Raw genomic sequence first — 22,014 nt, 5'->3', positions numbered from 1 at the left:
TCGTTATTTGACGAACATTACAAAACGCGTCAGTTTGTCACTTTCACGGGGTTGGAGTAATAACATATTCAATCAAATACATAAAACATTGGCTCGAATTTAGGTTGTGCCTTTAGAATTTGAGAAAATGTACAACTAGAGAATATTTTTTTCACCTCAGACTTCTCAAACCCCGGCCAGGTCTGCTTGGTCTGTTTGCAAGCGTTCATGGAATACTCACGATGTTGCTCCTCTGGGTTTAGAAACTCTGTCTCCTTTTGTTGGTTGAGTTCATGTGGACTAGAAGGGCAGGCGTTGCATTGCATCAACCAATGGTTTAGTGTTACGTCATTGACTGTGCAGTCGGGAATCAGATTGCTGTGGCATATGATTTGGTTAGCTGATATGTTAAATACCTGTCCAGGCGTTCTAAAATTTGGCATGCATCTGCAATGTAGTTGGCAGGAACCCAACCCCTATGTTCAGAGGTAATCTCAGACACCCACAATTAAAAAGTCACATCATATGCTCGATGAAATTCTGGGGGAATATGTAGTTTTATAAAATGCACCAAGGACACTAGGAGGTCTCCACCTCTCTAAACGGAAACTCAACCAGTTTCGGACAAGTGGCCGAAATGTACCCACCCCTTCCGAAATTCGAAAGACGCGAGCGCCTGCGAAATCGTGATTTAACCAAATGATCAGTGATGAAAAATAAGCATACTAGAATAAGTTCCTCGTTAGTCGTAGCATCCCACAGCCCTTCGTCAGATGCTACTACCATGTGTTTGTGCATCTGTCCACAAGAGATTGTTCAGAGAGAGGTAAACTGTCTCTTGCAGCCAAAACAGCCGGATACTCCATCTAAACGTGATTTGATTCTCAATCGCGGTTCTAGAAACATAAGGACCGCTACTTACATATCACATAAAAATAATTTCACAAATGCAAAATATCCACTTACTGTACACTATTTTACCACAGTTGCAGCCAATAGTATTTTTCAGTTACAACACTTTTCTGACGTCCTTCTTCCGTTACACACAGGTATTCGGGGACGCTATATATCTAATTAGAACAGGTGATCTCTCTCTCTTCCATAAACAAGAAGAGCGATGCCTTGTCACCCCAAAAATATTTATTTTTGATATGAAAGTAATGTTCCAAAACGTTTGTAAACCGTATCGCAAGTAACATGTTTTTATATGTGGGCAGAGCGTCAGGACTTTCGTACGCTGGTCGCACGGTTGTCAACGCTTGGTGTGGGAACACAAGGCCAGAATGGCCCCTTGGATTCGCAAGAGCTAGTCTGATAGGCACCTGACTGTAATGTATTAATCGTGGACACGCAGAACTAATATCTTGCAAAATTGCACAAGATCCTCGGTTAATGCTACTACCTTTTTATGTTATGTGCATCTGTCCAAGATAGATTAGTAGTGTATAATCATTTTTAGTCACATAAATGTGCTTCACATCAAACATGACTGTTTTCCAGAATCTTGTCTCATCGTTATTTCGTATATGCAGTTGAAGTCGGAAGTTCACATACACCTTAGCCAAATACATTTAAACTCAGTTTTCACAATTCCGGACATTTAATCCTAGTAAAAATTCCATGTTTTAGATCAGTTAGGATCACCACTTTATTTTAAGAATGTGAAATGTCAAAATAGTAGAGAATGATTTATTTCACCTTTTATTTATTTATTTATGTTTACATGCACTCAATTAGTATCAAATCAAATCAAATTTTATTTGTCACATACACATGGTTAGCAGATGTTAATGCGAGTGTAGCGAAATGCTTGTGCTTCTAGTTCCGACAATGCAGTGATAACCAACAAGTAATCTAACTAACAATTCCAAAACTACTGTCTTATACACAGTGTAAGGGGATAAAGAATATGTACATAAGGATATATGAATGAGTGATGGTACAGAGCAGCATACAGTAGATGGTATTGAGTACAGTATATACATATGAGATGAGAATGTAGACAAAGTAAACAAAGTGGCATAGTTAAAGTGGCTAGTGATACATGTATTACATAAGGATGCAGTCGATGATGTAGAGTACAGTATATACGTATGCATATGAGATGAATAATGTAGGGTAAGTAACATTATATAAGGTAGTATTTGGTAGCATTACCTTTAAATTGTTTAACTTAGGTCAAAAGTTTCAGATAGCCTTCCACAGGTTTCCCACAACAAGTTGGGTGAATTATGGCCCATTCCTCCTGACAGAGCTGGTGTAACTGAGTCAGGTTTGTAGGCCTCCTTGCTCCCATACACTTTTTCAATTCTGCCCACAAATCTTCTATATGACTGAGGTCAGGGCTTTGTGATGGCCACTACAATACCTTGACTTTGTTGTCCTTAACCCATTTTGCCATAAATTTGGAAGTATGCTTGGGGTCATTGTCAATTTGGAAGACCCATTTGAGACCAAGCTTTAACTTTCTGACTGATGTCTTGAAATGTTTCTTCAATATATCCACATATTTTCCTGCCTCATGATGCCATCTATTTTGTGAAGTGCACCAGTCACGCCTGCAGCAAAGCACCTCCACAACATGATGCTGCCACCCCTGTGCTTCACGGATGGGATGGTGTTCTTCGGCTTGCAAGCATCCCCATTTTTTCCACCAAACATAACAATGGTCATTATGGCCAAACCATCATATTTTTGTTTCATCAGACCAGAGGACATTTCTCCAAAAAGGACAATATTTGTCCCCATGTGCAGTTGCAAACCATAGTCTGGCTTTTTTTATGGCGGTTTTGGAGCAGTGGCTTCTTCCTTGCTGAGCGGCCTTTCAGGTTATGTCGATATAGGACTTGTTTTACTGTGGATATAGATACTTTTGAACCTGTTTCCTCCAGCATCTTCATAAGGTTCTTTGCTGTTTTTCTGGGATTGAATGGTACTTTTCGCACCAAAGTACGTTCATCTCTAGGAGACAGAACGCATCTCCTTCCTGAGTGGTATGACGGCTGCGTGGTCCCATGGTGTTTATACTTGCATACTATTGTTTGTACAGATGAACGTGGTACCTTCAGGCGTTTGGAAATTGCTCCCAAGGATGAACCAGACTTGTGAAGGTCTACAATTTTCTTTCTGAGGTCTTGGCTGATTTCTTTTGATTTTCCCATGTCAAGCAAAGAGGCACTGAGTTTGAAGGTAGGCCTTGAAATACATCCACAGGTACACCTCCAATTGACTCAAATGATGTCAATTAGCCTATCAGAAGCTTATAAAGCCATCAGATAATTTTCTGGAATTTTCCAAGCTGTTTAAAGGCACAGTCAACTTAGTGGATGTAAACTTCTGACCCACTGGAATTGTGATACAGTGAATTATAAGTGAAATAATCTGTCTGTAAATAATTGTTGGAAAAATTACTTGTGTCATGCACAAAGTAGATGTCCTAACCAACTTGCCAAAACTATAGTTTGTTAACAAGAAATTAGTGGAGTGGTTGAAAAACGAGTTTTAATGACTCCAACCTAAGTGTATGTAAACTTCGGACTTCAACTGTATCTGCACAGTAAACTGGATAGGCCTCCAAGCTCATTAGAGAATAATGCAATGGTTTCAAAAATATTTTTATTCTATAAATATATATATATATATATATATATATATATATATATGTATCACTATACACATAAATAAAGTACATTGCAGCACATATACAATACCAAAAAAAAAATAAAGGGAAATAAATATGAAAAATGTGTACATTCTATCTAGGCCTAGCTACAGAACCCACAAGCCATGTCAAAGGTGCATCTCGACCATTATTCACCTAATATGAGAAAGCTACTGAAGGACTCGCCACACTTGGACCCAACCACACAACTGGTAAATGTGATTACTGCAGGGAAGACATGTTCTGCTTCACTTCTCCTGGATCAGCGAGGGAACACTGCAGGACATTGCCTCTCATTCCACTTCTGCTTTTGGGAGAGGGAGTGATCTGAAAGATACAGTAGAATGACATTTTTTTATGTTCCTCACCTCAAAATTCCGAGAAAAATACTTGACAAGGCTGCCACTGACAGGTTCATTCAAAACTTTTCCAAAGCTAATCAGTACCAATGACATAAGGATTTTACACACCTTGATATATACTTTGCATCTTTCTAAGAGAATCTTCCATTTCATCGCCGTTCGCTCATCCTCTGTTAAACTCACAAACTCCTCAGGCTGCAACAAAAGAGGGCAGAGCTGTCAACCATGGTTGCACATTAGGGCAACTGCACAAATCCAGCATAAGCCCACTTATTATATATTGTATTTCCCCTCACATTGCATCCCAGAGTCTTCTCTGCGACAGTGCCGTTCAGGGAGCAGGACTGCAGGGTTCCTGTGTGGTCTGTCACATCCACCAGAAGATCAAACCCTGTGGTCACAGTTAGAGGCTGGTCTCCCCCAGGGCAGGCTGTGTTGGAGCAGCTCTGAATCTCCTCATTCACCTGGTACCTGCACTTGGAACTGAGCAGGGAGGAGACCAGCACCAATATGTAAATCAGGAAAAAGAAAGGGTGCTAATGTAGTTACGTTTCAATGAGATGAAATGTGTAGTCAGAAAATGTGGGATTTGCTGAGAAATGGTGAATTCAATAATCATGTGTCAAAGTGTATCCACTGTTTAAACTTACCACCTGCTTCTGATGACTTTGGAGACAGAGGTGTCTAGATCTAGTTTGGAGATGAAGCTGTAGGTGATTCCACAGAACACCTCCGGGTTCTCCTGGGCTTTGAGTTTGAGCTGGCTCACTGTATACACATCACTGATAGAATCCACTGGAGAGAGGAGAACAGTGGCGTCAATAACAGAGAATCATACATGTAGGCCTAACCAAAGATTACCTATTATTGAGACTCTTGTCCCCCTTGCCCATTTTAAATATTTATTGGAGGATTTTTATTTTTGTATTGCTTGTAACTGTTTCGGGTAATGCAAGTTCTTGTGCTGTTAGGGGAATAACCTGTGTGTAAATGTAATCTGTTGCTGTATTTTTTTGTGTTATCTGTGATCGATTTGTTTGTCTTGTGTAGTTTCTTAATCATTGTACCTCAACTGTATGTGTAAACATGTATACGCAGGGCCCAGCTGTGAAAGAGACCTTGGTCTCAGTCTGTGTTCTTTGTTGAAATAAAGGTATAATAAGAAAAATTATATTGACATGATAGTCGAGTGACTGCTCTATATGCAAAATTCGGGGAACTTTCAATAAATTCCACGGTTTTCCAGAAATCCTGGATGGAGGATACCGGCCCTTCTGCTTATTCCCTCCTGATATCTGTGATTGATCCAACCGGGATTTTGGGAAAACCAGGGAATTTATTGTTCCTGGAATTTTGCAACCCTACCGCTCTAACAATGGAAACACATGTCCTCAAAGATGGAAGGCAGGTAGTAGGAAGTGAGATCAGGTGGGGCCATTCTAGCCAATGAGAGGGCAGACACGCGTGTGAACAACAGACAACACTCCGATATAAAGTTGTTTCTTTCAGAAGTTGCCGAAATTCCACGTGCGTCCACCTATATCAGTGTGCATTCGTACCAACCTAACCATTACCAAACTTCTATTAGATCAAATAAACCGTACGTAGCAAATTAGCAATTCCAGTTTTTGTTGACCAAATTTGACATTCTTTTTTCATTAATTTCATTCATTCTTATTTTCATTAACAGATTTTGGGTGGAGTTAACCTTCTTGCTTTGCCTCTTCTTCTCTGGCCTAACTCATTAGGGTTCCTGAGTGGCGCAGCGGTCACTGCATCTCAGTGCAAGAGGTGTCTCTACAGTCCCTGGTTCAATTCCAGGCTGCATCATATCCGGCCGTGATTGGGAGTCCCATAGGGCAGCGCACAATTGGTCCAGGTTTGGCCGGGGTAGGCCGTCATTGTAAATAAGAATTTGTTCTTAACTGACTTGCCTAGTTAAATTTAAAAAATGTTTAAAAATGTGCAAAGTCTCAATTGTATGATAATACTACAGTCATGGTTGTTACCTACCAGGCACATCTCCAGGCCTGTCATCCTCATGCAACACACCAGACTCAGAGACCTCTTTGGCATAGCTGAACAGAAGGCTGGCTTCCTTTGTATCTTATGTATCTCAAAACAGAATCACATTAATTACAGCATAAGGTATTGGAAAATTAAAATATTCTATTTGAAAACAATTGTCTACTGTGTCTCAATGGAGAATGTGTTGTAAACAGATGTGATCAATCCAAATAAAGTGATATCCTTACCCGGGTTGACAGTGATTATGGTTTTAGAATTGACTGTAGCTGTCATGCAGTTCCGGAAGCTGTCAAAACCAATCCTGGCATCCGAGATAAAGAGCACTTAAAGTACACAACAAAGTCTTATTCAGTCAATTACATTTTAAAACAAACACAAAATCTCACATTTCCATTTCACAAAGAATTAAGAGTCCACTGTATACCAACCTGTTTCTCTTGGTATCAGAGTCTGAACTAGCTGAATGGCCTCTCTGTCCCAGCTGTGTGATACAAAGGTTATGTTAACTCAGGGGAGAGGATGGGGATATTGAAGACATGTGGGGTACAGTGGTACAATTCCTACCATACTAAGGGAAAAGATGTGACAGAATCATCAAAGAGCTTCACTTCTAGCCTCTGCCCTTTGCGTCCGTCCGCCGTGGTGAAAAACTTTGGCTCTGCAATCTGGAGGGCAGAAATAGTGAAACGCTTTTAACTTTTCCAATACATATGGTACTTATGCCACAGGACATGTGAAAATAGGGCCTAGTTTGTGGCTCCTATATTAATAGATACAACTATATAATGATAGTCTAAAGTCACACTAGTGTACCGGATACTACCCTCCTCAAAACCTACTTTACTCTATGCACTCTCAGTTCTTACCGACCGAACGGCGGCGAGTATGTTAATGACGGTCCTGTCCAGGCTCTGTCCGTTGGCCACGATGTCTCCCAAAGAGTAGAAGTCCCGGGAGTCCTTCACAGGCAGGTGGAGCAGAGGCAGCAGCCTGTTCATCATCTCTATGTCAGAGCCTATTGATAGCTGGGAGTGAGCTTCACTCACCAGCAACCTGTAGAAGCTGAAACAGAGAAATTGGTTTTGTTACTTATATTACTAGAGTATAGTCATGTTTAAAAAGAGAACTAACCACTCAGTACACTGCACCTGGGAGTTGAGGGGCAGAATCTATCCTCTTTCTCAGGATCTTTGGTAGCAACTAAAGGATTTTCTATAATAACTGAAGGGGGTAAAATACAGATAAATTAGTGTAATTATCAAAAAGACGAACACATTGTTTCTACATGATGTATTATTTTACATCTTCATAGAATTGAATTGAATGCATAATCTTACCACAGTCTCCTATGCGGAAGCTGTTAGAGAGTCCATTTATGTATCCATCGTTGCCCCACAAGGATACATTAATGAAATAGTCTGGCGAGTCCTTGATTGTGAAGCCGAAAGTGAATCTGTCAAAACCAATACCTGAAATTCCAGAGATCAGTTCAGAAAACTGCCAGTAGAGCGTTCTAGTGAGCAAGCCATAAACTTGAGCACAGTATGCTACAGCGTAGGCATGCCTTGGGGATAAGTCTATGTTTTGGGAGGACAAAGGCAGGAGGCCTCAGTGGACAGCAGGCTGAATTTGATACCAGTGATACTACATGAATACGTGGAAGTTGTATTTAGACTATTTGATGCCAGTATGCACCAATATTAAATGATGGGGGAAATATAATGAAATTGAATCCTCAACTTTTCCTGTCTGGAAAGCTTTTGACATCAGTTTTTCCAATGATGACTCCAGCCACCCTCTGAAAAACAGAATAGATATTTCAACATTTTGTATGCTTCAAACCAATTTAGCCTAATCAATACAACAGTCACAATTCAAAATTATTGTTGTAGTCTTGACAGTTGGTTGAAATTCAAATTGGTTGAATCATTTTTTTCAAGGCGGTGTATCCACCCACAAGTTAGGTTACTGTAACAATTGTATCATATCACATGACTCACCGGATGTGTTGTATTTGGATGTAAATCAGAAATGGCAACAAAGTCCTTAGCTTGCCTGCTGTATGCCATTTTCCAAGTGTTTATCCAGTTCTAAGCTCTAAGTTGCTGAAATAAATTGAATAGAAAACACACGTGTCAGATATTCTACCTGTGTGAGTTAGTAAATGGGTCATTCCATCAATTCACTGCCTTTTGAGAAGTGTAACTTGGGCAAAACAAACTTTTGATTTTACCTCATTTGAACATTGTCATAAAGAGAAAATGTTAAACTTCATAAAAAAACATGTTTTCCCATCTCAAGAGGATAAATACAAAAATAGTAAAACTACAGTAAGTGCCAAATAAAGTAACACGGTTGACCATAACAGGGTTGATCATAACAGGATTGTCAATTGAATGCAAGCTTTAAATTTTAATTGTTAAAACATTTCTAGCCTGTCTATGGGTAACAGGTTTTAATGCTCAACCCGCTCAGTTTTCCACCACAAAACACCCAACATTTGACATAGAATAGATGTTCAATGTTTCTTTAAAAAAATACTTTAAAAGTACTAGTTTCATGAGTGTTCAGTTCATGAAACAGAGTTGACCTTAAAATGAGGGACTGACGTAAATTAATCATTAATCACATTAAATAAATAATGATCTTCAGAAATGACTTTGTCAAAGCAACAAAATTACTAGGGCTTTACAATGGTGGTGTAATTTGGGAGAAATGTTGGGATTAAATGGGTTAAAATCTTTCTAGAAGAGACCGTGTTGACAGAGGGCATGTCAAAATCCTGAATTTGGGCATTTTATCAAGCCCTTATTCATATTAAATGACACTTCAATTCATATAACAGGCTTTTAAAATTCAATATTGGTGCACAATTTCTAATTAAAATATCACCAGACGCAAGAGGTACTTTTTTAGTGGAACAATAAACATTGGCAACGTTACATTTTTGGGCTAGCTAAATTAGCTAACTACTCTGGCGACCCTCTGCTTCCTGCCAGACTATCTGCCACGAACCACCTTGCAAGCTAAAAGCCAGGTAAGGCAAACCTATTTTCTCTAAGGTCAGAATAACAAACGATGTCAGATAAAATGCCGGTAATAGATACAAAGCAAATGGGGCCTACTGTTAGTGTTTGTTAGAAAAGCCATTGAGATTACCTGGTTCCGTTTGCCTCAGGAGTTAGTTCAGTGAATTTCGCGGGTGTTCACCCGTCCACCGCACGCGGCCCTTGTGGATGGATGATAGACTAGAAGCAGTTCGAAATGGTACAGTAGCCTTGTTATTTTTGCAGCGCTGTTTACGGTTAAAGTGTTCGTTTTGGTGGTGGGGGGTTGAATAATACTTTATGGTCTAAGAGGCTAATATTCTTGTCTCATCTGCATTGAGAAAGCCTCGTTTTGGATTTCCCCTTGTTCGTTAAGACAGGCCTAACCGTAAGAGCGTTGGGCCAGTAACCGAAAGTGCACTGGTTCGAATACCGAGCCGACAGTAAAACATATGTTGATGTACCCTTGAGCAAGGCTCTTAACCTTAATTTGCTCCAGGCCCCTTATTACAATGGCTGACACCGTAAAACACCTATCCGGTGTGTATGTGACAATAAAAAGCAAGTAAATACACTAGTACAGTGTACTCAGTAATAGCCCAACATTACATTACACTATCATAGAGGAGGCCAATGAAGACCTATCCAAAGCATATATATTACAAGGTAAATATACTGTATCTTAATCACTGACCTGTCTTTTGCATGTAAAGACAAAGAGGTGTGATTTACAAGCAGGCAAATCCGTATGGACTATGGGCAAACAAAATATGTAAAGGCTATGCCTCTCCACCTTTGAGTTACTCAGTTTGAGATTTTACTCTAACTTTTATACTGTAAATCTATCCACCCTAATATTTTGGCTAGACTTAACCTTTACCTTTCAGATACAACAACGTTCAATACACCTTCCAAAGAACAGTCAAGTCAGGCAGCTGTGCAAACACGTAAAACCGGCAGGAACAATGACGAACTGCCAATGATGCACAGGTGCATTCTACAAGTAGAATATCAAAGCATTATTTGGCATGGCCTGTCTGTTCTGTTCCGTAGCGTTGACGTTCTAGATGTTTCCATTACATAGAGGGGATAGCCGCAGTGCCTCAGGCTACGGTATTGTCCCTATTCTGAGGCCTAAAATGATCCAACCTACCTGTCAGTCGTTGGTGTGTGTATTTGATGAGACAGCTATGACAGCTCCACCCTTCACCAGATGCTGGGTGCTGCTTTGATACACTAAGCCGGAGCTGGAACACGATACAGTGTGTTACACAGCTGAATGGTTATCAAAAGGTGGAACTGGAAACCGCATTCAGGTTATCGTCAGTCAAGTTCTTTACTCTAATCCTTTTCGCTGTGTTGTGTTTTTGGATCAGATCCTGACTGGTGTTGGTGTTCATAGGTTGGACTATGTTTTCTGTTTTTAGCTTAGCCTTACACTGAATGTTATAAATGGTAAATATAGTTATTCTTTGACAACTTTAAAGTAATGATCAACATTAAAATTCCATACAAAGGTGTGTAGGCTGACATACGAGAGTAAAGTACGGATTTGTCATTTAGGTAGGCCTATTCAATTATCACATTACAAATTCAAATTTCATCAGGCATTTCCTAACAGGGTTTGTGATTCCATTGATCGCACCGAAAATGTATCATGTGAAATCTACTTTTTTTATTGCATGGTTTATTCATAATGAATACAGTATGCTAATTTACTTGGATTTTATATTCAACATAATGGAAAATCAATGTTTACTCGGCCCCTACAATTGATCATTTGTGTTCATTTTTCACCTATTGGATGTTTTGGAATGCCACTTGTGACATTTCATTTGCTTTCATTACTCATTCTGAGTAGAGCAGGTAAGGCACAAGTTTCCAAACAGAGTCACTGATGACCTGCTCTGTGATTGGCCAGCCCTTCGTCTGAGGGTCGGCTTCCATGAGTCCACACCAGGGAGGGCCGGAGGGGTCTGCTGACCCCTGACACTTGACCCTCCTGAACTATTAATCAAAACAGTTTATGTATTTCAGTTGTCTAGAGGGCAGCCATGTTACACCTGACTCTGACTCGCCCAAAGCCAGGTCCATATTGTCACTGGGACTGTAACACTCTCTATGGTAACACTATTATCAGAGTTGTTCTCACCTGACCCTCCAGTGAAAGGATTTTACGGAAAGTATAATCTGAAACTGTATTATATCAGTTGATTTTTGAACAATTGTTTAAGGCAGTTTTTATCTTGGTTATATGAGTAATACCATTATCTGTCACTCCATATTCCCAAACAGAGGAGAGAGAAGCAAAGTTGTTTTACAGTTATGTGCCATTTGGAAACTGGAGGGAGAGCAGGACTTCTTAACATTCTCAGGTGTTGGGTTACAGGTGGAACAAAGAGCTAGAATCCACATACCAACAATGGAACTATTGTCAAGAGTCAAATCAGTTGTGCAAAATGGTAATACAGTGATGCTGAAGAGATCAAATCGAAGCAATCATGATAGGTTTTTTTATATGAGAAAAACTTACATTTGCCGAATGCAGAGCCTAATGAACGAATGGTGACAAAACTTAACAACCAGAAAATATAGCATTTTACAAGCATTGGCCAAGGAGCATGATGGTGCATGTATGGGTGTGTGTTTCCAAAGTGGAACAAGTTTAAAGTACTGTAGAGGTAGGCTACTATGTGTGCACTTCTCTCGAGTATTCCTACCACCTGTCCAACTGCTGTTCTTTAGGCCTAGTCCAGCTGGGAGCTTTAGTAGAACTATGCTCTGTCTGTTGTCCATCAGGTCCAATTGACCTGGTATTACTCTGACTGAGGTCTGAAATAGTCTTAATAAGGTGCTGATGAAACCAGCGCAGAGGGAGAGAGCAGTTACATTACACTGCATGATGTCAGCAGTCAGCACATCAATGCTGAGACTTTAGCTGGTGTAATTATAGGTTTCAGTGTGTGTGTGTGTGTGTGCGCGCGCGAGCAGACGAGCGTGTGTGCTTGTGACCATGTGAGCATGTGTGTTAGCGAGCATGCCTGTGTGTGCTTGTGACCTTGTGAGCATGTGTGTTAGCGAGCATGCCTATGTGTGCTTGTGACCATGTGAGCGTGTGTGTTAGCGAGCATGCCTGTGTGTGCTTGTGACCATGTGAGCGTGTGTATTAGCGAGCATGCCTGTGTGTGCTTGTGAGCGTGTGTGTTAGCGAGCATGCCTGTGTGTGCTTGTGAGCGTGGGTGTTAGCGAGCATGCCTGTGTGTGCTTGTGAGCGTGTGTATTAGCGAGCATGCCTGTGTGTGCTTGTGAGCGTGTGTGTTAGCGAGCATGCCTGTGTGTGCTTGTGAGCGTGGGTGTTAGCGAGCATGCCTGTGTGTGCTTGTGAGCGTGTGTGTTAGCGAGCATGCCTGTGTGTGCTTGTGAGCGTGTGTGTTAGCGAGCATGCCTGTGTGTGCTTGTGAGCGTGTGTTAGCGAGCATGCCTGTGTGTGCTTGTGAGCGTGTGTGTTAGCGAGCATGCCTGTGTGTGCTGTGCTTGTGAGCGTGTGTGTTAGCGAGCATGCCTGTGTGTGCTTGTGAGCGTGTGTGTTAGCGAGCATGCCTGTGTGTGCTTGTGAGCGTGTGTGTTAGCGAGCATGCCTGTGTGTGCTTGTGAGCGTGTGTGTTAGCGAGCATGCCTGTGTGTGCTTGTGAGCGTGTGTGTTAGCGAGCATGCCTGTGTGTGCTTGTGAGCGTGTGTGTGCTTGCTTGCATGATGCATTGTTTTATACTTGTATAAACGGCATCAACTTTACTCAATTCTCACTTTTTATCCACCCAAAATAAAACTCCAGCTTGAAATGCAGTGACTGTCTGTTAGTATGACATTGCCCAGAGAGCTTTCTTTCCATTTGTCATCTTTACTGTGGAAAGACCAGTGCAGTATTTCAGGAACATCAAAGGTCCAGCCTGTTTCTATCTGAGATGCATTCAGAATCCGAACAAAGAATGTGTAGGTTTGTTCTCCACAGATCGGCCTTGACAGACAGAAACATCTCTCTCCGAGTTTGACCCCATAGTTTTTTCATTTTCTCAGTAAAACAAGCCTTTGAAGTTCCAAATAAGAGGGAACACACATTTGTTCAATTATATTTGGGAGAACATATGAAACAGAAGCTTTCATTTCTCTTTGCTGCTTGTGTTCTGCTGAACAATGAGTCCATTTAGTTCTGGAACACAAGAAGGATGGAATGAAATGGGACAAGGTGAGTTAGTGTACTTACAATAATGTCATTCAATAACAGGATGTGGAATTATTACACTGTTTATGAGCAGATTTGATATGGTAGCTTAAGTATGTAACATGTTTGAAAATATTATTTTTTAACATTAATCACCAATTATATTTGTGTTTTCAGTGCATTAAGTTGCATAAGAAAAATAGTGCTTAGCTATAAAGCCACTAAGCTGAGGCAAGCATAGACGCACGTGAGGTGGTACCTGGACCAAAACACTGTGTTGATGCTGACAAAGGGTTAAATACATAATGCTCTGACGATCCCTTAACCTATCGATATTCACTATTTCTAGCATAATCCGTCATCCACTTGAGCAACACTATGGAGGGTTTTTCTCAGTATTTAGTGTAGATCTCCTCTGCCTGTCACCCCCAGTAGCTCCTCAGGGAGTTGGTTAGGGGAGTCATTAAGTTTCACTGTAGCTCATGTTGATGTATCACACCAGCCCAAACATCATTAATCTCCTGCCCTGAGGACATCTCCTCAGGTTATCCATCCAGGTGGCTCATTAAAGGTGGACTGTATAAGTCTCTGTGTTAAAATTGAAATAATATTGAGAGGGCATCTGTGAGTCTCTTATTGGTGAGGTTGTGAAAATGATGTTAAAATATGAAAACCTGTAGTTGTATCGACATGTCCATCCTCCAAGAACTAAATGTCTTACTAATTTTCCCTTTTCAATGACACATTGGCTTCTTTCAAATCAAACTCTGGTATTAGAAGGAAAGGGTCGGTCGCAACTGTCTTTTCCAGTTCCTCTCCTGCTGGATGGTATGCTGGGACTGGTCGTCATGCCCCATATGGTAGGGATCACATTATAGGCAACCCTTCATGAAGCATTAATACCAATGTGGCTTGGGTTTTAATAAAAAAGCATGGAACAGATTATGGATTTATCCCAGTCATGTATAGCAGAAGTGTGGCCAAAAGCCATTCCAGGGATTGGAGAGATGACAGAGTGCAGGAATTTGACTGGTGAGGCTTCCCAGTAATTACCGACCAGGCCCTTGGGATTGATACAGTGGTTACGGAGGAGAACACACAGCAAGCCTACAGACATCACAGACACAGACCCTTGGCAGGCTCATCAGAATATAGTGTAAGAGCTAAGCAGTGCCAGTGAAACCGTCTTAGTGGGTGGGCAGAGAAGCCTTACCCCTGCCCCTAGAGGGAGTGACATCTCTGTCTTTCATTCAGCCCCTACCCACACACAAACCACACAAACTGTGCCAGTGAAAATGAGGCTCTTAGTGGGTGGGCAAAGAAGCCCTCACCCCTGCCCCTACAGGGAGTGACATCTCTGTCGTTAAATCAGCATCCATTCTGTGAGGTGACAGGTTAGACCTACAGCATGGGAGGGAGGGGCCCTGGCTCCACTCTCCCTCATAGATTGTCTGTGTCACTTTATAATAAGTTCCTAAATGTAGTCTATGTCTTGCTGAGTGTCACATTATATTTGGTCTCCAAATTGGGCTTAATGCCACCCTGGCTGAATGGCTAGTCTCTTTCTGCTTTAGACAACTTCTAGTTTCCTTTCCAAATAAGGCAAACATATGTTGCTCATGTTATTGTCATGTTATTAGATGTCATGTTATGAAATGTAATAACTCATCACCAGGCTTGTAATTACATTAAAATCTATTGTAGTAAAGGTCCACAGTAGAGAATCTATTGTGAGTCATGTACTGTTATTGTTGACTTCCATCATATGCATTGTAATGACTGTATTCCACAATCCTGATGAGCTATTGCATTAATCAGATGGGGGTGTGGCTACTCTTCAGTCTGGTTTAGCTTGAGTAAGTGGAAATGCAATGCTCTTATTAACAGCACGCTCTCTGTCTCATTGATTTCCATTAGTCTGAACACACCAATACTTCAGCTTGATCAACTCAGGCAAGATGGAACTGAGCAAGTGGCAGTTAGGAATGCATTGGAATGTCATCCTGTGTGAACATACATTTACATTGTTGAAAGACACATTAAGTTAAACACACACACACACACACCAACCCTTCTCCTTATCCCCTTATCATCGGGAGCCCATCAATATCATATTACCTGTTATTTTAGTTGTGTATTGATCACAGCAGGCCTGGTTATGTGTGGAACGACGTGCACTAATACCTCAGCCTGACTGTCACTGTGTCAGATAATGGCCTGGACACTGCACAGCATTATGGTCATCAGGCCGTCCTGACTAGCTGCTGATCGATCCCTGGGAGTGTGAAAGGTCTCTGATTGCAGTGTGTCTTGTCTCCATGGTATAGATGGTTACCTGTTGTCTCTGGAGGAGTTCTTTCTGTTTAACCCGTTGGTACTAGGATCATTTCCATGTAAAAGGACCCATGAGCACCAACATGTGAAGGTCATAGGAGCATGTCAAATTGGGCGTCAAATGAAAGCTAAGAGTCTATATGTTTGAGAAATTAAGGCATATCATTTATTTAACCATTTTCCATCCTACAAATTAGGCATGAGCAAAGGCTTTGATTTCTGGTCAAGCAGATGGAAAAGGGGTCTTAGACAACATCTAGCAGGAAATGTCTTACAAGGTATTAGAAATATATCAAAGCACATTAATGTTGAAGTAAAGACCCCTGCCAACTGATATCAACACTTAGATGTAGTTTTGAAGCCTTCTGTAAGTTTAAGAAACATTGCCTTGTGCTTTGAAATGACCAAATCGGTAACGGAATTTCTGAAAAATCTAATTGGCTACAATGGGAAATCATAGTAGCCACACACCACAGTTGGGTTCACAAGTTTGGACAGTACAGTTCAATATAATTCAGTACAGTAGTGTTCAGTACAGTAAACAGTAGAGCACACTAGAGTTGAGTACACTATAATGTATTGTAGTGATCTGTGCTCTACTATACTCTACTGTACTGCACTATACTCTACTATGTTATACTGTACTGTGCTCTACTGCATTCTACTGTACTGAACTATACTCTACTATACTGTACTGTACCATACTCTACTGTACTCTACTGAACTCTACTGTACTATACAAAATTATAGCATACTGTACTCTACTGTTATGTGCTGTGCTGTACTGTACTCTGTTGTACTCTACTGTACTGTTCTCTACTTAACTGTACTGTACTAAATTATAATGTACTGTACTGTACTCTACTGTGCTGTACTGTACTCTACTGTGCTTCACTGTACTGTACTCTATTGTGCTGTACTGTACTGTACTGTACTCTATTGTGCTATACTGTACTGTACTATACTCTACTGTAATATACTGAGCTCTGCTGTGCTGTACTTTGATGTCCAAACTTGTGAAACATAGACATCTATGATTGGTTCAGATTTGGTCTGGTCCTGACCAACCAAATTTGGTCTTGTTTGGGGGCAGAGCTTATTAAAATAATAGCCCGTGTGTAGAATAATAACCAAATATGCAAAGGAGGAAATTGCATATTTTTACCTTTGTGTACCTATTTAGGATACATCCCCATGAAGAGAATAACATTTGCAGTATATCTATAATTATGTATTTATGTATAGTACAGATCAGGAACCCATGATAATATTCTGTTACCGCAATACCGTTACCGGTTGTAAATCCCCTTCACTTACTGTAGTTCAATAACCCCAAAGTCAATGTGTCATGTCATAGCAGACGCCCATTCTTTCTGCAGACATCTTTCAATCTCGGAGCAGATTCATAACAGACGCATAAAACATTTAACCGAAATTCTGTTAACAAACTTTGCGTCTGTACAGTTCTTCCAGTAAATGTGTTTTAATAAAATGTTCAGTGTAAATTGTTAAAAGTAGTCCTTGTGAATAGAGTTGTCGCTCATCCATATTTATATGTACATATTCTCATTCACCCCTTTAGAATTGTGTGTATTAGGTAGTTGTTGTGGAATTGTTAGATTACTTGGTAGATATTGCTGCACTGTCAGAACTAGAAGCACAAGCATTTCGCTACACTCGAATTAACATCTGCTAACCATGTGTATGTGACCAATAACATTTGATTTGATGTATGGTTTGTTAAGCTTTGAAATCGGGTTTTGTTTGAGATACATTTTCAGTGAACAATCTGAGTCTCAGTGAAATTCCATTACTGTTGAATGACCCATAGTCAGTGTGTTACAGTGGACTGGTGTAGTTTTAAGATACTTCATAAGGGGCCTAGGTACACTATATATACAAAAGTATGTGGACACCCCTTCAAATTAGTGGATTCGGCTATTTCAGCCACCCCAGCTGCGATGCAATATCCATTGACAAACATTGGCAGTAGATTGTCCTTACTGAAGAGCTCAGTGACTTTCAACATGGCACCATTGTAGTCAGTTCATCAAATTTTTGATGTGCTAGAGCTGCCCTGGTAAGCGCGGTTATTGTGAAGTGGAAATGTCTAGGAGTAACTATGACTTAGCCACGAAGTGGTAGGCCACACAAGCTCACAGACGGGACCGCAGAGTGCTGAAGCAGGTAGCTCATAAAAATCTTCTGTCCTCGCTTGCAGCACTCACTACTGAGTTCCAAACTGCCTCTGGAAGCAACGTCAGCACAATACTTGTTCGTCGGAAGCTTCATGAAATGGGTTTCCATGGCCGAACAGCTGCACACAAGCCTAAGATCACCATGTGCAATGCCAAACATCGGCTGGAGGGGTGTAAAGCTAACCGCCATTGGACTCTGGAGCAATTGGAAACGCTCTCTGAAAATTCTGGGTTTGGCGGAGGCCAGGAGAACGCTACCTGCCCCAATGCATAGTGCCAACTGTAAAGTTTGGTGGAGGAGGAATAATGGTCTGGGGCTGTTTTTCATGGTTCAGGCAAGGCCCCTTAGTTCCATTGAATGGAAATCTTAATGCTACAGCATACAATGACATTCTAGATGATTCTGTGCTCCCAACTTTGTGGCAACAGTTTGTGGAAGGCCATTTCCTGTTTCAGCATGACAATGTCCCCGTGCACAAAGTGAGGTCCATACAGAAATGACTGGCTTGCTCAAAGCCCTGAGCTCAACTCCACCGAACACTTTTGGGATGAATTGGAACACCGAATGCGAGCCAGGCCTAATTGCCCAACATCAGTGCCGACCTCACTAATGCTCTTGTGGCTGAATGGAAGCAAGTCCCCGCTGCAATGTTCCAACATCTAGTGGAAAGCCTTCCCAGAAGAGTGGAGGCTGTTATAGCAGCAAAGGCGGCACCAACTCCATGTTAATGCCCATGGTTTTGGAATGAGATGTTTGACGAGCAGGTGTCCACATACTACTTATGGTCATATAGTGTAGCTAGCCAAAATATGCATGTTGCAAATGCGACCATTGATCAATGCCTGAGCTTAATGTCAGTTTACAGTCTGTTTACTATTTTGTGTCATTGTCATTGCAATTGTCTGTCTTTGGACATCTGGAGTGACAGTTAAAGTCGTGGGCAATAGTAGTATTCATATATTTAGTTTTTTGTCTTTATCAATGTCAGATTTTTATCATCCCTCAAATCACAGAATGTCAGAGTGATGTATTGTCTTTAGGGGGACATTTGCCCTCGGCATGACTTCTTTTCCTAAGTACGATCATGGCAGACAGAATGGAAGACGGAAAGACATGGCTAAAACTTTAAGTAGTAGTGATAAATTAGCCTTGATTGTCTTGTCTCTCTTGACATCACAAACTGTTTAATGGTGAAGCAAATTTTCTGAACATGATGGTTTCTCATGATGGTCCTGTATATGAACATTATCATTAGGCTTGTGTGTGTGGTGTGTGTGTGTGCGTGCGGGTGCGTGCGTGTGTGTGTGTGAGAGAGAGAGGGAGGGAGGGAGAAAGACTGATAGAGAGAATATGAATGAGATTCAGCGTGTGTGGTACAAATCCATTCCGTCTATTTTTCTCAATCCAGTGTTCCCCTCTCTAGAGATGATCTCCTCACACACTAAACACACACACACACACACACACACACACACACAGCAAATTCACACTGAAAATCCAGTGCTCCAAGGCTGTATGTGACATGGGTCTTATTGAATATCATCATAAATCTCTGACCCCCAAACAGCCTCTCAGAGAATATTAAATAATGAGAGTTGGGGAGGTGATCTCTGCTATATTTCAGGCCCTGGGGGCTAGATGTGAGATATTTTGCCTGTCTTTTTCTTGACCTAGAGATGTGGGAATAAACCAAAGTCTAGTCTCCCACCAGTTCACAGGAAGTGGACATTGTCTCAGATTTGGTCACTAATCACTGGAGAAAATACTTATTCAATGTAAGCAGAGTGTCAGCATTTTGTTTTGGGTCGCTGGTGATGTGAGGATGAATCTTTAATACCTCAAAATACATGATCAAATAAACACACAAAGGAAGTCGTTTTGAATGAATAATCTAGTCAATTGAAATTGCTCATGTTTATATAACCGGCACTAGAAGTGACTGTGTTTTGAATTTCTTGAAACATGCCCCTGTGTCTGGTCCTCTGTGTCAGTCCCCTGTGCCATGTCCCCTGTGTCAGTCCCCGGTGTCATGTCCATTGTGTCAGGTCCCCTGTGCCAGTCCCCTGTGTCAGTCCCCTGTGTCAGTCTCTGTCAGATCCACAGTGTCAGGTCCTATGTGTTCGGCTTCATCCACTGGCTGACATAGATTCCCTCTCTCCTTTCCTCCTCTCTCCATTCCTCCTCTCTCCTTTTGTCCTCTCTCCTCTCTTAGATGGAAATGAATAGGCTGGAAGCTAATCAGGCACCATGTCTCCTCCTCAGATAGAAATAGTCCCCATCTCATCTAGACCATAGAACATCAGTGTGAGACATCCATCCACCAGATCAGAGGAGACATGGCCTTCCATCCACCAGACCAGAGGAGACATGGCCTTCCATCCACCAGACCAGAGGAGACATGGCCTTCCAACCACCAGACCAGAGGAGACATGGCCTTCCATCCACCAGACCAGAGGAGACATGGCCTTCCATCCACCAGACCAGAGGAGACATGGCCTTCCATCCACCATACCAGAGGAGACATGACCCTCCATCCACCAGACCAGAGGAGACATGGCCTTCCATCCACCAGACCAGAGGAGACATGGCCTTCCATCCACCAGACCAGAGGAGATCTGACTCACTCTCCAATACACACTGGACATCTATTAAGTGGCATGGCATCTGATTGACCTTTTGGAGAGTGACCGGTTTTGAAAGGGGTGAGGGTGTTGCTTGTCCCTTCTTGAGGATTGTGGGGGATTTGCAGTGAGTAAGTGATCAGAGTACAAGACAGGTGGTGAATGTAGGCTTTGGAAACAGCTGTATAATCACAGGCTGAACACAGAGACAGAGGATAGTAATAATAGGCACTATAAGGAAGTGAAGCCACTCAACCCGTGCTGTTGAACAGGTCTTGTCCTTCTACCTTCCACACACACACACACACACACACACACACACACACACACACACACACACACACACACACACACACACAAGTGGCCATTCTCCACTTCCATGAATACAGCTACTTGACCTCCACTGAAAGGGTCAACAATTGCTTTGATCTGAGGTGATCTGAGGGGTGACTTCCAGGCTTATTCCTTGCCTGCATGAGCCTTATTAATTGATATTTTCCACTGACTATGGCTACACAGTGGTCAGGCCTTCACAGGAACCTCCAGGGAGATGTATGGGGTGTGATGTCTGAGAAGAGGTTTCAGGACCCGCTCTACAGACCTCGTTTTGAGCCCGCCTGGCTGTTTGCAAATCATTATGGTCGAACATCAATGCAATGCATCCAGTCAGCTGGTGAAAAGATAGCTATCTACTTTGAGGGCTCTAGTACTGAAATATAAAGGCTCTAGTACTGAAACATAAAGGATCTAGTACTGAAATATAAAGGATCTAGTACTGAAATATAAAGGATCTAGTACCAAAACATAAAGGATCTAGTACTGAAATATAAAGGCTCTAGTACTGAAATATAAAGGATCTAGTACTGAAACATAAAGGATCTAGTACCAAAACATAAAGGATCTAGTACTGAAATATAAAGGCTCTAGTACTGAAACATAAAGGATCTAGTACTGAAATATAAAGGCTCTAGTACTGAAATATAAAGGCTCTAGTACTGAAATATAAAGGCTCTAGTACTGAAACATAAAGGATCTAGTACTGAAATATAAAGGCTCTAGTACTGAAACATAAAGGATCTAGTACTGAAACATAAAGGATCTAGTACTGAAATATAAAGGATCTAGTACTGAAACATAAAGGATCTAGTACCAAAACATAAAGGATCTAGTACTGAAATATAAAGGCTCTAGTACTGAAACATAAAGGATCTAGTACTGAAATATAAAGGCTCTAGTACTGAAATATAAAGGCTCTAGTACTGAAACATAAAGGATCTAGTACTGAAATATAAAGGCTCTAGTACTGAAACATAAAGGATCTAGTACTGAAACATAAAGGATCTAGTACTGAAATATAAAGGCTCTAGTACTGAAACATAAAGGATCTAGTACTGAAACATAAAGGATCTAGTACCAAAACATAAAGGGAACTTTTAGCTCGGGGAACTCTCAAAGTCAATCCCTTCCTTCTCTCTCTCCTCTTCAATGAATGGAATCCTCTGACTTTCAACATGCTATACCCAAAGAGCAACAAGACACTATTGTTGCTGTTCTCTGTGGGGGT

At 41.3% G+C, this 22,014-nt stretch overlaps 1 protein-coding gene across 1 annotated transcript; it reads right to left on the bottom strand.

Moving 5' to 3' along the window:
- Positions 1–3,691: 3,691 nt before the first annotated feature.
- On the bottom strand, positions 3,692–8,119 carry LOC115113823 (meiosis-specific with OB domain-containing protein). The gene is made up of 13 exons (XM_029641810.2): positions 8,031–8,119; positions 7,771–7,828; positions 7,368–7,499; positions 7,179–7,251; positions 6,897–7,092; positions 6,595–6,695; positions 6,459–6,511; positions 6,258–6,353; positions 6,016–6,108; positions 4,653–4,797; positions 4,299–4,485; positions 4,111–4,197; positions 3,692–3,967 (listed from the first exon to the last, which is right to left on the bottom strand). Exons 1-13 carry the CDS (start codon positions 8,097–8,099, stop codon positions 3,863–3,865), a joined length of 1,395 nt encoding a protein of 464 aa, XP_029497670.1. The 5' UTR covers positions 8,100–8,119; the 3' UTR covers positions 3,692–3,862.
- Positions 8,120–22,014: the final 13,895 nt, after the last annotated feature.

The sequence above is a fragment of the Oncorhynchus nerka genome, linkage group LG28 (genome assembly GCF_034236695.1).
Source record: "Oncorhynchus nerka isolate Pitt River linkage group LG28, Oner_Uvic_2.0, whole genome shotgun sequence".
NCBI lineage: Eukaryota > Metazoa > Chordata > Actinopteri > Salmoniformes > Salmonidae > Oncorhynchus > Oncorhynchus nerka.
Note: the sequence above shows the minus strand (reverse complement) of the source record. Positions and strands in the feature narration are given on the sequence as shown.